Raw genomic sequence first — 14,196 nt, 5'->3', positions numbered from 1 at the left:
ACTTTACCATTCTAACCCTTCTAATCCATCTACACCTTCTAACCCATCTGACCATTCTAACCCTTCTAATCTATCTAACCCATTTTACCCTTCTAACCATCTGACCCTTCTAATCCATCTAACCCATTTTACCCTTCTAACCATCTGACCCTTCTAACCCATCTAATCCTTCTAACCATTTTACCTTTCTAACCATTTTACACTTCTGACCATCTAATCCATTTTACACTTCTGACAATTTTACCCTTCTACCCATTTTACCCTTCTGACCATATAATCCATTTTACCCTTCTAACCATTTTACCCTCCTAACCATCTAACCCATCTAATCAATTTTACCCTTCTACCCATCTTACCCTTGTAACCCTTGTAACCATCTAACCCTTCTTATCCACCTGACCCTTTAACCCATTTTACCATTCTAACCATTTTACCCTTCTGACCATCTAACCCATCTTACCCTTCTAACCATTTTACCCTCCTAACCATCTAACCCATCTAATCCATTTTTACCCTTGTAACCATTTTACCCTTCTAACCATCTTACCCTTGTAACCCATTTTACATTTCTAATCATTTTAGCCTTCTAACCATTTTACCCTCCTAACCATCTAACCCATCTAATCCATTTTTACCCTTGTAACCATTTTACCCTTCTAATCCATGGAACCCTTCTAACCCATCTGACCCTTCTGACCCTTCTAACCATTTTACCCTTCTAACCAATTTAACCTTCTAACCCATCTAATCCATTTTAACATTCGAACCCATTTTACCATTGTAACCATTTGACCATCTAACCCTTCTAACCATTTTACCCACTTTACCCTTCTAATCCATGGAACCCATCTAACCCTTCTGACCCTTCTAACCATTTAACCCTTCTAACCATCTTACCCATTTTACCCTTCTAACCATTTTACCCTTCTAACCATCTAACCCATCTAATCAATTTTTACCCTTCTAACCATCTTACCCTTCTAACCATCTTACCCTTGTAATCCATTTTACCTTTCTAATCATTTTACCCTTCTAACCAATTTACCCTTCTAACCCATCTAATCCATTTTACCATTCTAACCCATCTAACCCTTCTAACCATTTTACCCATCTAACCCTTCTAATCCATCTAACCCTTCTAATCCATCTGACCCTTCTAATCCATCTAAGCCATCTAACCCTTCTAACCATTTTACCCTTCTAACCAATTTACCCTTTTAATCCATTTTACCATTCTAACCCATTTTACCATTCTAACCATTTTACCCTTCTGACCATCTAACCCATGTAACCCTTCTAACCATTTTACCCACTTTACCCTTCTAATCCATGGAACCCTTCTAATCCATCTAACCCATCTAACCCTTCTAACCCATCTGACCCTTCTGACCATTTTACCCTTCTAACCAATTTACCCTTCTAACCCATCTAATCCATTTTAACATTCGAACCCATTTTACCATTGTAACCATTTGACCATCTAACCCTTCTAACCATTTTACCCACTTTACCCTTCTAATCCATGGAACCCATCTAACCCTTCTATCTGACCCTTCTAACCATTTTACCCTTCTAACCATCTTACCCATTTTACCCTTCTAACCATTTTACCCTCCTAACCATCTAACCCATCTAATCTAAAATTTTTACCCTTCTAACCATATTACCCTTCTAACCATCTTACCCTTGTAATCCATTTTACCTTTCTAATCATTTTTTACCCTTCTAACCAATTTACCCTTCTAACCCATCTAATCCATTTTACCATTCTAACCCATCTAACCCTTCTAACCATTTTACCCATCTAACCCTTCTAATCCATCTAACCCTTCTAATCCATCTAAGCCATCTAACCCTTCTAACCATTTTCTACCCTTCTAACCAATTTACCATTCTAACCCATCTAATCAATTTTACCATTCTAACCCATTTTACCATTCCCTAACCATTTGACCCTTCTGACCATCTAACCATCTAACCCATCTAACCATTTTACCCATTTTACCCTTCTAATCCATGGAACCCTTCTAATCCATCTAACCCATCTAACCCTTCTAACCCATCTGACCCTTCTAACCATTTTACCTTTCTAACCATTTTACACCATTTTGACCATCTAATCCATTTTACACTTCTGACAATTTTACCCTTCTAATCCCTATTTTACCCTTCTAATCATTCTACCATTTAATTCCATTTTAATCCATCTTCTAACCATTTTACCCATCTAATAACAATCTAACCCATCTAATCAATTTTACCCTTCTAACCCATCTTTTACCCTTGTAACCCTTGTAACCATCTAACCCTTCTTATCCACCTGACCCTTTAACCCATTTTACCATTCTAACCATTTTACCCTTCTAACCATCTAACCCATCTTACCCTTCTAACCATTTTACCCTTCTAACCATCTAACCCATCTAATCCATTTTTACCCTTGTAACCATTTTACCCTTCTAACCATCTTACCCTTCTAACCCATTTTTACATTTCTAATCATTTTAGCCTTCTAACCATTTTACCCTCCTAACCATCTAACCCATCTAATCCATTTTTACCCTTGTAACCATTTTACCATCTTCTTCTAATCCATTTTACCTTTCTAACCCCTTTAACCATTTACCCTAATCCATCTAACCCACCCTCTAACCCATCTGACCCTTCTGACCCTTCTAACCATTTTACCCTTCTAACCAACCATCTAACCTTAATCCAACCCATCTTCCATTTAACCATTTTACCATCGAACCCTTTCTATTTTACCATTTCTAATCCATAACCTATTTCTACCATCTTTTACCCTTCTAACCATTTTACCCCCTTTACCCTTTTACCCTTGGAACCCATCTAACCCTTCTAACCCTTCTAACCATTTTGTACCCTTCTAACCATCTTACCCATTTTACCCTTCTAACCATTTTACCCTTCTAACCATCTAACCCATCTAATCAATTTTTACCCTTCTAACCATCTTACCCTTCTAACCATCTTACCCTTGTAACCATTTTACCTTTTCTAATCATTTTACCCTTCTAACCAATTTACCCTTCTAACCCATCTAATCCATTTTACCATTCTAACCCATCTAACCCTTCTAACCATTTTACCCTTCTAATCCATCTAACCCTTCTAATCCATCTAACCCTTCTAATCCATCTGACCCTTCTAATCCATCTGACCCTTCTAATCCATCTAACCCTTCTAACCATTTTACCCTTCTAACCAATTTACCCTTTTAATCCATTTTACCATTCTAACCCATTTTACCATTCTAACCATTTTACCCTTCTGACCATCTAACCCATGTAACCCTTCTAACCATTTTACCCACTTTACCCTTCTAATCCATGGAACCCTTCTAATCCATCTAACCCATCTAACCCTTCTAACCCATCTGACCCTTCTGACCATTTTACCCTTCTAACCAATTTACCCTTCTAACCCATCTAATCCATTTTAACATTCGAACCCATTTTACCATTGTAACCATTTGACCATCTAACCCTTCTAACCATTTTACCCACTTTACCCTTCTAATCCATGGAACCCATCTAACCCTTCTAACCCATCTGACCCTTCTAACCATTTTACCCTTCTAACCATCTTACCCATTTTACCCTTCTAACCATTTTACCCTCCTAACCATCTAACCCATCTAATCAATTTTTACCCTTCTAACCATATTACCCTTCTAACCATCTTACCCTTGTAATCCATTTTACCTTTCTAATCATTTTACCCTTCTAACCAATTTACCCTTCTAACCCATCTAATCCATTTTACCATTCTAACCCATCTAACCCTTCTAACCATTTTACCCATCTAACCCTTCTAATCCATCTAACCCTTCTAATCCATCTAAGCCATCTAACCCTTCTAACCATTTTACCCTTCTAACCAATTTACCATTCTAACCCATCTAATCAATTTTACCATTCTAACCCATTTTACCATTCTAACCATTTGACCCTTCTGACCATCTAACCCGTCTAACCATTTTACCCATTTTACCCTTCTAATCCATGGAACCCTTCTAATCCATCTAACCCATCTAACCCTTCTAACCCATCTGACCCTTCTAACCATTTTACCCTTCTAACCATCTTACCCATTTTACCCTTCTAACCATTTTACCCTTCTAACCATTTTACCCTTGTAATCCATTTTACCTTTCTAATCATTTTACCCTTCTAACCAATTTACCCTTCTAACCCATCTAATCCATTTTACCATTCTAACCCATCTAACCCTTCTAACCATTTTACCCATCTAACCCTTCTAATCCATCTAACCCTTCTAATCCATCTAACCCCCATCTAACCCCTATAATCATTCTAACCCTCCTTATCCTTCTAACCCTTCTAATCATTATAATCCATCTAACCATCTAATCCATCTGACCCTTCTAACCCATCTAATATATCTAATCTATCTAACCCATCTGACCATTCTAACCCTTGTAATCCATCTAACCCTTCTAATCCATCTAACCCTTCTAATCCATCTAACCCGTATAAACCTTATAATCCATCTAACCCCCATCTAACCCTTCTAATCCACGGAACCCTTCTAATCCATCTAACCCATCTAACCCTTCTAACCCTTCTAAACCTCCTTATCCATCTAACCCTTCTAATCATTATAATCCATCTAACCATCTAATCCATCTGACCCTTCTAACCCATTTTATATATCTAACCCATCTAATCTATCTAACCCATCTGACCATTCTAACCCTTGTAATCCATCTAACCCATCTAACCCTTCTAATCCATCTAACCCATCTAACCCATCTGACCCATCTGACCCTTCTAACCCATATAACCCTTCTAACCCATATAACCCTTCTAATCCATAAACTGGTGTGATTCAAATGTTGATGATGTGTGTTTGTTGTTTCACCAAAGGGGTAAAGCCCAGGGCATTACTCTTGGCCGTGTGTTTACCTTGTTTCGAAACAACCCCCTGCTGCTCCTGCAATAACAGTTGGTGCATGGTGGGATTTTAAGGAGTGTGTGTATGGCTGGTGTGTATGGCGAAGCACCGTGAAGGCGGTGAACCCGTATGTACACGGTCAACCTCATTCAGTGCACTTTGAGCTAATGAAACCCCCTCCCACTGATGAAGTGGACTGTCCTTCCCTTCCTGCCCCTCGCAGACCAATCAATTTGGGAGGCAGGTAGCCTAGCGGTTAGAGCTTTGGGACAGTAAGGTTACTTGCTCGAAACCCGAACTGGCAAGGAGGCAAAATCTGCAGTTTTGCCCTTGAGCAAGGTAGTTAACCCCCACAACAACTGCTCCCTGGGCGGCGATAACGTGGACTTCGATTAAGGCAGCCCCCACACCTCTCTGATTCAGAGGGATTGGGTTAAATTCGGAAGACACTGTATTCCGTTTGAATGCATTCAGTTGTGCAATTTACTCGGTATCCCCGTTCCCTTTCCCAATAGTGATTATGTCGGACATATTTCTATGACATGACCCCTAGCATTGAGGTCACAGATGAGAACATAGTGAGTTTTATTCTGTGGTTGATTCTTTATTCGCAATGTGAGGGAATTGAATTGGGTGATGCTAAATCTCTATTTTGATAGGTACAGGTATAAAAATAACAGTGAGTATCTAGGAGATGCAATTGAATAATTTAAGCAATGTTAGATGATTGATTACCAGTAGTTATGTGACTATGTTAGGATAGTATTGGTTGTTCTAGGCAGGTTGAGTTGTATATCTCATCTCCCCTGGTCTGCTAAACCCTCTCTCTCCTCAGCAGCCCACAACCTCCCACTGCATCTCGGAAGGAAGTCACACAGTTAAATGAAACACATGCATCACTGCCCATGTGTGTCGATGTGGCGTGGCATGGTAGTTCTCGCTACTCTCTTCTGATATGCAGATGTGTGCACATGTATGAACGCGCACGCACACATGCAGACACACACACACACACACACACACACACACACCAACCACACATACACACACAACCACACATACACACACACACACACACACACACACACACACACACACACACCAACCAAAGAGGATCAGGATTGGGGGGGGCAACGTCTCTCAAACCCCCAAGCTACCGCCTTTACACCCTACTATGCCTTAATCACACTAATTAATTTAGGTGAGCTTTTTGACTAAATGACAATATCCACACTGATTTGTCAATTTGCATAGCTAATTAAGTCATTAGCTCAAAACGTGCTGATTGCCAACAAGCCTTGAATTCGCCATCTGTTCCTGCGGGGGTGGTTGTCAATCTACCTCTGGCCAGTTTGGGTGGTCAGACTTGGAGGGGGGAGTGTTAATTGTGATCTAATTAATAATGTTTGATCTACTCATCTCATTATCTTTAGCATTAGCTAGCCAGTTATCCCTGAATAGGCCTATGGGCTGTTAAAACAGCTAAAAATCTTCATTTTCTGATCATATGTTAGTGTATTAGCATCCCTTTTGAGATATTAGACAACCCGCTACTTCTTCTGTGTTTGCAGATCTGAAGGAACTGGACAGGTGTAAGCAATATGGTAGATGCTCCTCTATGCCCATTGAAAGCGTGGGCTGAGCTTTCAGCAAAGACCTATCTAGTCTCTTAAGATCTGCAAATACAGAATGTGTAGGTAAGGACCTATGAGGTGAAATGTTCAGAGGGATACAGATAGAAGCGTAACAAATAGAGCTAACAACACATGTTGATTCACACATGTTCACACATACCTGACAGACAACCATATCTGTTCTACACAATCCATTTCTATCTGAATGTTCCCAATGAATCCTCCAGCAGACACATAGGAGTATTCTGCATGCTTTCATAGTAGCACTCTACATGGTTTTCAATGTCATTTCAGCCCAGCAACCAGTAGAGGTCCCTGTTGAACAACACAACAACCCACTCCCCCTCCTTTCTCTATGCCCCCCATTCACCCACTCCCCCCCTTTCCTCCTTGTCCTCTCCTTATTGTCATTGGGCTCACGTAGGGCCTGTGCTCAGCCAACGAACGAACAACTTCTCAGACAAAGCTAGCAGGCGTGCAACATATGTAACCAGCATGTTACCGCCACTGCTCTTAAAGACGCATGTCAACATTAGCCATAGGAAGTGTGTGTTCTTAAAGAAAGGATGGGGGATGAGGAGGGAGAGGAGGTTGTGTGTGGGAAGGAAAGGAGAGGAGAAGGGGGGTGTATACAGATATATTGATAATGAGTGATGGCACAGAGCCAAACAGCCTCCCACTGAGAAAACAATTTGTGTGTGTGTGTGTGTGTGTGTGTGTGTGTGTGTGTGCGTCCGAATGATTGAGTAAGAGATAGAAGAGAGTGAGAGGTAGCTAGAGTTGGCGAGGGTGTGTGTCTATTTGTGTGTGAGAAAGGGAGATTGAGGGAGAGAGATCGAGAAAGAGCAAGAGAGAGGGGGGAGCTTGAGTTGGAGAGGGTGTGTGTCTATGTGGGTGAGAGAGAGAGGCATAAAAAATATATACATAGAGAAAAAAGAGAGACGCCCTGGGAATTAAAAAGCATGACCTGCGGCACCGTGAGGAACAACGTAACCCAAAACAAAGAGGGTTCACAGTTCCCCAGTCTCCCCCCCCATCCAAAGGGACTACAGTACTAAGCCGTCAGTATGACTCCTAACAGTCCATACAGCAAACCCATAGTGAGAAAGTACTATAGCCTGTCCAAACAATTGAGGCGCAATAGCACTTTATCCCCCGGGGTGATGTGAAGTGCGAGGTCTAACACTCAGTGGTTTAAGTAGGTGTTTAACCTCAAACTGTGTCAAGTGGCCCCATTGTATTGACATGTCAAGGAAGAAAATATGCTATGCATGGGATAGACTAGAGCCATGGGATAGACTAGAGCCATGGGATAGACTAGAGCCATGGGATAGACTAGAGCCATTGGATAGACTAGAGCCATGGGATAGACTAGAGCCATGGGATAGACTAGAGCCATGGGATAGACTAGAGCCATGGGATAGACTAGAGCCATGGGATACACTAGTGCCATGGGATAGACTAGTGCCATGGGATAGACTAGAGCCATGGGATAGACTAGAGCCATGGGATAGACTAGAGCCATGGGATAGACTAGAGCCATGGGATAGACTAGAGCCATGGGATAGACTAGAGCCATGGGATAGACTAGAGCCATGGGATACACTAGTGCCATGGGATAGACTAGTGCCATGGGATAGACTAGAGCCATGGGATAGACTAGAGCCATGGGATAGACTAGAGCCATGGGATAGACTAGAGCCATGGATAGACTAGAGCCATAGGATAGACTAGAGCCATGGGATAGACTAGAGCCATGGGATAGACTAGAGCCATGGGATAGACTAGAGCCATGGGATAGACTAGAGCCATGGGATAGACTAGAGCCATGGGATAGACTAGAGCCATGGGATAGACTAGAGCCATGGGATAGACTAGAGCCATGGGATAGACTAGAGCCATGGGATAGACTAGAGCCATGGGATAGACTAGAGCCATGGGATAGACTAGAGCCATGGAGTACCAGATGATAAAGTACTCCCCAGAGCAGAGGGTATGATGCAACAGGAGAGGATAATTCTAGATGAATACTTGAATAAACATATTATGATAGTAGATTGATAGTCCTATAAATTAATTGTTGTGTTTCATTACATGCCTTCCTGCCTGCGTGTATAGTAGCTGTGTAGAAGGCGTGTAATAGTGGTGTAAGAAGGTGTATAGTGGTGTAAGAGGGTGTATAGTGGTGTAAGAGTGTATAAGAGGGTGTATAGTGGTGTATCGTGGTGTAAGAAGGTGAAAGACGGTGTATAGTGGTGTAAGAGTGGGCCAAACCCAGTAGATCTGATGCTTACAGGTACCTGACTGGAAAGGCTGAAGTTGCTGGCAGGGCTTCTCTTCTTACTGTTGGCATTGCCCACGCTGCTGTTGGCACTGCTGGCAGAGTTCTTCCTTTTCCTCCTCTTCGTCGTCGTCTGTCTTGTTGGCTCAGCTTTGGCACGACCAGCAAAGGAAACAAGAGCCATGGGGGACAACATAATGCATACACCAAGGTGGGGGTAACTCATTAAAAGATATGTGTATATTGACATGCACACACACGCACCCATGCAATAATGCACAGACAGACAGACATACATACACACGCACAATACGTACAACACGCAACAACTAAAAAACGATCCATGCTTTGTTAATATCAGAGGTGAAATCAAAAGGCGTTATCATCTCCCAAGTCATGCACTAGTTGGAAAGATCCCATGTTTCATTTGTATAAATGCTCAACAATAGAACGTGCTGCTTGACTTAATGTGAATGCCTTAAGGACCTTGGTGTTGTACAGTTCTCAAAAGCCTGCCCAACTTAAAACTACACTACTGTGATAGATAACACCATCTTTTATAAAATGACTCTATTGTGATAGATAACACCATCTTTTATAAAACTGCTCTACTGTGATAGATAACACCACCTTGTCACGCCTACCCCCGTTCCCTCTCTCCAGCGCTCAACGTCACCGGTCTACTAACCACCGGTTCTGGCAACCCACATTACGCATATCTGGCAACCATCATTACGCACACCTGCTCCCCATAGCTATGCACACCTGGACTTCATCATTTACTTGATTACTTCCCCTTTATTTAGCCCTCAGTAGCCTCTGTCTTCAGGCAGTATTGGTTTTGTTTTCTCTCACGTTCTGGACGCTTCTCATGTTTGTTAATCTGTATCGTTTCTCTATTAAACTCCATTTCTAGACCTGCTTCCTGACGTATATGTTACACACCTTTTATAAAACTACCCTACTGTGAGAGAACACCATCTTTTATCTTACTGTATCTATATTTGTCATTTATTATTATTCATTTGTATTGCTGTGATTTGTCTTTACGAGTCAGATTGTTTGTTTGTTTGCGTCACCATATGAAGCGGTGATGGACAGTGTGGTGTCTCAGCAAACATTTTAGGTCAATGATTTAGAATTTCATAGTGACTTAGCATGAAATACTGAATGTGACATGCAGTCATCTAATTTCGTCTTTAGGCGGTTGTTGAGCATTCATGTCAAAAAGTACACAACAATGTATTTCATGGCATTCTGTTCAGAGAGAGAATCAAATACAATCTCCAAGACTACTGCTCTCTCTATTGAAAACTACAGGAAGACAGAAAAGGTACCTTTTTTGTGATTTGTGGGGAATATTTCCGTTTTGAAATTCTGTGGGTGTCCAGCTGAAACCAGAATCGAAATGGGTTTTGTTTATTGAAGTGATGAATTATTTTAAGTAATTAAATATCAGAGAGAGAGAGACCAGAAATTACAACAGAGAGAATATAAGAGAAAATATAGCTGTACATTCACTGCAATGCACAGACAAATATATTGTCTAAATATTATTACTGTTGAGTAATATTTCTAAAAACATTATTACTAAGGGGTACAATTATGAAAAGTATTTTTTTTCTAATTATGAGCCACACATTTAATTAATTAATGAATAAAATATTAAATAAAAAAAGGGTATATCCTTGATCATTATTCTTGTGTAAAGTAATAAGATAGGTTCAGTAGAGATCTTAGCAGTACTTATATCTGTTTCTGATGTACATAAATTATGTGTTTAGCTATTTTCACCAAGTGTTTGTAAAATAATGTTATGCCTCTGAATGTCAGTGTGGGAAAAACAACATTTCTGTGATCTTCAAAAAGATGTCTGAAAATGAAATACATTTCTTATACTAATCACACCAAGGGAGATGCTTTATTATTCAAAGGCAACCAGCGACGTCTAATTGATCTGAAAAGATAACATAACTGAGGAACATACAGTGCATTCGGAAAGTATTCAGACCTCTTGACTTTTCCCACATGTTACGTTACAGCCTTATTCTAAAATTGATTAAAAAAATAAATCCTCATCAATCTACACACAATACACCATAATGACAAAGCAAAAACAGGTAAAAAAAAATTAAAATTAAAATGTATTAAAAATACAAAAACAGAAATACCTTATTTACGTAAGTATTCAGACCCTTTGCTATAAGACTCGAAATTGAGCTACATCCTGTTTCCATTGATCATCCTTGAGATTTTGCTACAACTTGATTGGAGTCCACCTGTGGTAAATTCAATTGATTGGACATGATTTGGAAAGGCACACACCTGTCTACATAAGGTCCCACAGTTGACAGTGTATGTCAGAGCAAAAACCAAGCCATGAGGTAGAAGGAATTGTCCGTAGAGCTCCGAGACAGGATTGTGTCAAAGCACAGATCTTGGGAAGGGTACCAAAACATTTCTGCAGCATTGAAGGTCCCCAAGAACACAGTGGCCTCCATCATTCTTAAATGGAAGAAGTTTGGAACCAACAAGACTCTTCTTAGAGCTGGCCGCTCGGCCAAACTGAGAAGTCAGGGGAGAAGGGCCTTTGTCAGGGAGGTGACCAAGAACCCAATGGTCACTCTGACAGAGCTCCAGAGTTCCGCTGTGGAGATGGAAAAACCTTCCAAAAGAACAACCATCTCTGCAGCACTTAACCAATCAGGGCTTTATGGTAGAGTGGCCAGACGGGAGACACTCTTCAGTAAAAGGCACATGACAACCCGCTTGGAGTTTGCCAAAAGGCACCTAAAGACTCTCAGACCACTAGAAACAAGATTCTCTGGTCTGATGAAACCAAGATTGAACACTTTGGCCTGAATGCCAAGTGTCACATCTGGAGGAAACCTGGCACCATCCCTACGGTGAAGCATGGTGGTGGCAGCATCATGCTGTGGGGTGTTTTTCAGTGGCAAGGACTGGGAGACTAGTGAGGAGCAAAGTACAGAGATCCTTGATGAAAACCTGCTCCAGAGCTCTCAGGTCCTCAGCCTGGGGCGAAAGTTCACCTTCCAACAGGACAATGACCCTAAGCACACAGCCAAGACAACGCAGGAATGGCTTCGGGACAAGTCTCTGAATGTCCTTGAGTAACCCAATCAGAGCCCGAACCCAATCAAACATCTCTGGAGAGACCTGACAGATCTTGAGAGGATCTGCAGAGAAGAATGGGAGAAACTCCCCAAATTCAGGTGTGCAAAGCTTGTGCCATTGAAGACTTGAAGCTGTAATCACTGCCAAAGGTGCTTCAACAAAATGCTCAGTAAAGGGTCTGACTACTTATGTAAATGTGATATAAGGTTTTTTAAATACATTTGCAAAATTTTTTGAATAATGTAACAAAATGTTGAAAAAGTCAAGGGGTCTGAATATTTTCCGAATGCACTGTACACCTTTTTTTTAAAAATCAGAACTGTAATCTCTTCACCCAGAACCAAATAAACGTCTCTATTGCTAGTCAATTGTAATGGTTAAGGTTGTCACGAGAAACTATCAAAACGGTGACAAGTCTATTACCAATTCCCATCTACTACTTTGACAAACCCAGGAACAGGAACATGATGTCCATTGTCAGAAACAACCGTCTCTGGCATCACAACTGTTTACGTCGATGTCGAACAAATGACACACTAAAACTTGTCAATTTCCATGAAAAAAACTTATCAGTGCATAAATGCATCCGTGCTTCCTTCCTCACTAAAACAGAACCATTTTCCAGGTCTGAAAAGAATTGGAGGAAAGCTGAAAAACTTGACTAATAAGGAAACCACAATTACACAATTATTAGACCAGCTTAGTTCAGTTTGGTTTCCTTTAAAAACACAGGCAGACAGACAAACTGTAGTGGCGCACGAAAGATTTATGACCAGCAAAACTGATCCTAGATCTGTGTCAAATGATAAAAGCTACCATTCTAATAATCTGGCTATTCACCCAATACAATGTTAAGAATAAAGTCCACTAGTGAAACAGGTATTGAGTAAAGGCAATATGTAAAGACATATACAGAGGGTTCTGGATCCCAAAGCTGCTGTCAGTTCCTATACAGCTGATACGTTTGGCACCTTACATTTTCTTTCACTGAACCCTGATACTATACAACATGAAATTGATCAAAGGTTTATCTCCTTGTGCACAATTACACATTGACAGTTCAACTTCTCCTTTTTCAAAGCGTCTGTTCCTAATGATTCTACGCTCATTGACAGTGAGAATTCAAACCTCTTGGGAGCTATCAGCGAAGGGAGTTGGATCTTGTAGTTTGATTACACCAGGCACCCTTAATTAAAGTTCAGAAGCCTTGCACATTACACAGGTCCGAGTCAAAGGGTTTCTACTGGTGTTGCTTTTTTAAGACGTCTTGTCAAGCCCTGGCGAATATTGCAGTAATTTGCAGCTCTTGAATATGTCAAAAACTCCAGCTTTAATATTGCACAGCCAGTTTAAGCAAACTATTTTTTAAGAACCACCCTTCGAACATCACCCATAAAACCTGAAATGGCCGGTTACAGTCTATTCAAATAAAAATTCCAGAGGAAGTCCTGATCAATTTCCTGATTCCTAACAGGGAGAATAAATTTGAGGTATTATGCAATATAATACATATTTAGAAATACAAATAATGTAATACAAATGAATTACTATTATCTTTTCAACATGGTCTCTAGAAATTAGACAATCTAACCATTGTCATTATATCACCTCAGCTCTCCTATTACTATAGTCACTATAATATTATTGGTTTTGTCCCATAGGGCACTGGTGAAAAGTATTGCACTATACCGGGAATATGGTGCCATTTGGAACACAGTATTAATAGTTGCAGAGCAGTGTGTTTGGTTAGTAAAGCCGTATAAACGTTACCTGGCGGGGCCACCATTCTCTGCCACTTCTGGAACAGGCATGTCTTCAGACAGTCCCTAGGGCTGAGGTTGTAGGTCTTGTGCCTGGACATGAGCTCCTGCATGGGCTCCAGGATGACACACAGCTGCAGATGATGGAAAAAATGAACACACACACACGCAAATGTTGAATTTGGAAGTATAAAAACGCAAATGCATATATAGTACATATACACGTTGTTTTCCTTATTAGTGAAGATGGATCTGTAATTGTTGTGTGAGCTTCGCTCTAAAGGGTATCATTTCTACATACTGTATCTGAAATTCTGTATTACAGAATCCAACAAGGAGAATCCTCAAGTGATCTATGAAGTCATCACAAAAAGGACACGGGGGCCAGTTTGTCCGTTTAAATAGGTAAGACACTCACAGCTGTGTAACTTTCACATGTGGCAAACAG

The 14,196-nt window shown here is 40.7% G+C and overlaps 1 protein-coding gene across 4 annotated transcripts in view; it reads right to left on the bottom strand.

The window, feature by feature from the left end:
- Window positions 1-14,196, bottom strand: part of LOC115130826 (LIM domain-binding protein 2-like) — a 118,102-nt gene that overhangs the window by 16,487 nt on the left and 87,419 nt on the right. The window contains exons 6-8 of one of the 4 annotated variants that reach the window (XM_029662315.2): window positions 13,759-13,882; window positions 10,191-10,244; window positions 8,867-9,003 (exon numbers count right to left, since the gene is read on the bottom strand). In XM_029662315.2, coding sequence (XP_029518175.1) covers window positions 8,867-9,003; window positions 10,191-10,244; window positions 13,759-13,882 — 315 coding nt within the window. Of the gene's footprint in view, window positions 1-8,866; window positions 9,017-10,190; window positions 10,245-13,758; window positions 13,883-14,196 lie in introns of all 4 variants that reach the window. The other 3 variants (XM_029662316.2, XM_065019782.1, XM_065019783.1) reach the window with 3 other exon arrangements.

The sequence above is a fragment of the Oncorhynchus nerka genome, linkage group LG6, assembly GCF_034236695.1.
Source record: "Oncorhynchus nerka isolate Pitt River linkage group LG6, Oner_Uvic_2.0, whole genome shotgun sequence".
Lineage (NCBI taxonomy): Eukaryota > Metazoa > Chordata > Actinopteri > Salmoniformes > Salmonidae > Oncorhynchus > Oncorhynchus nerka.
The sequence above is the reverse complement of the archived record's forward strand: the minus strand, read 5'-3'. Positions and strand labels throughout refer to the sequence as shown.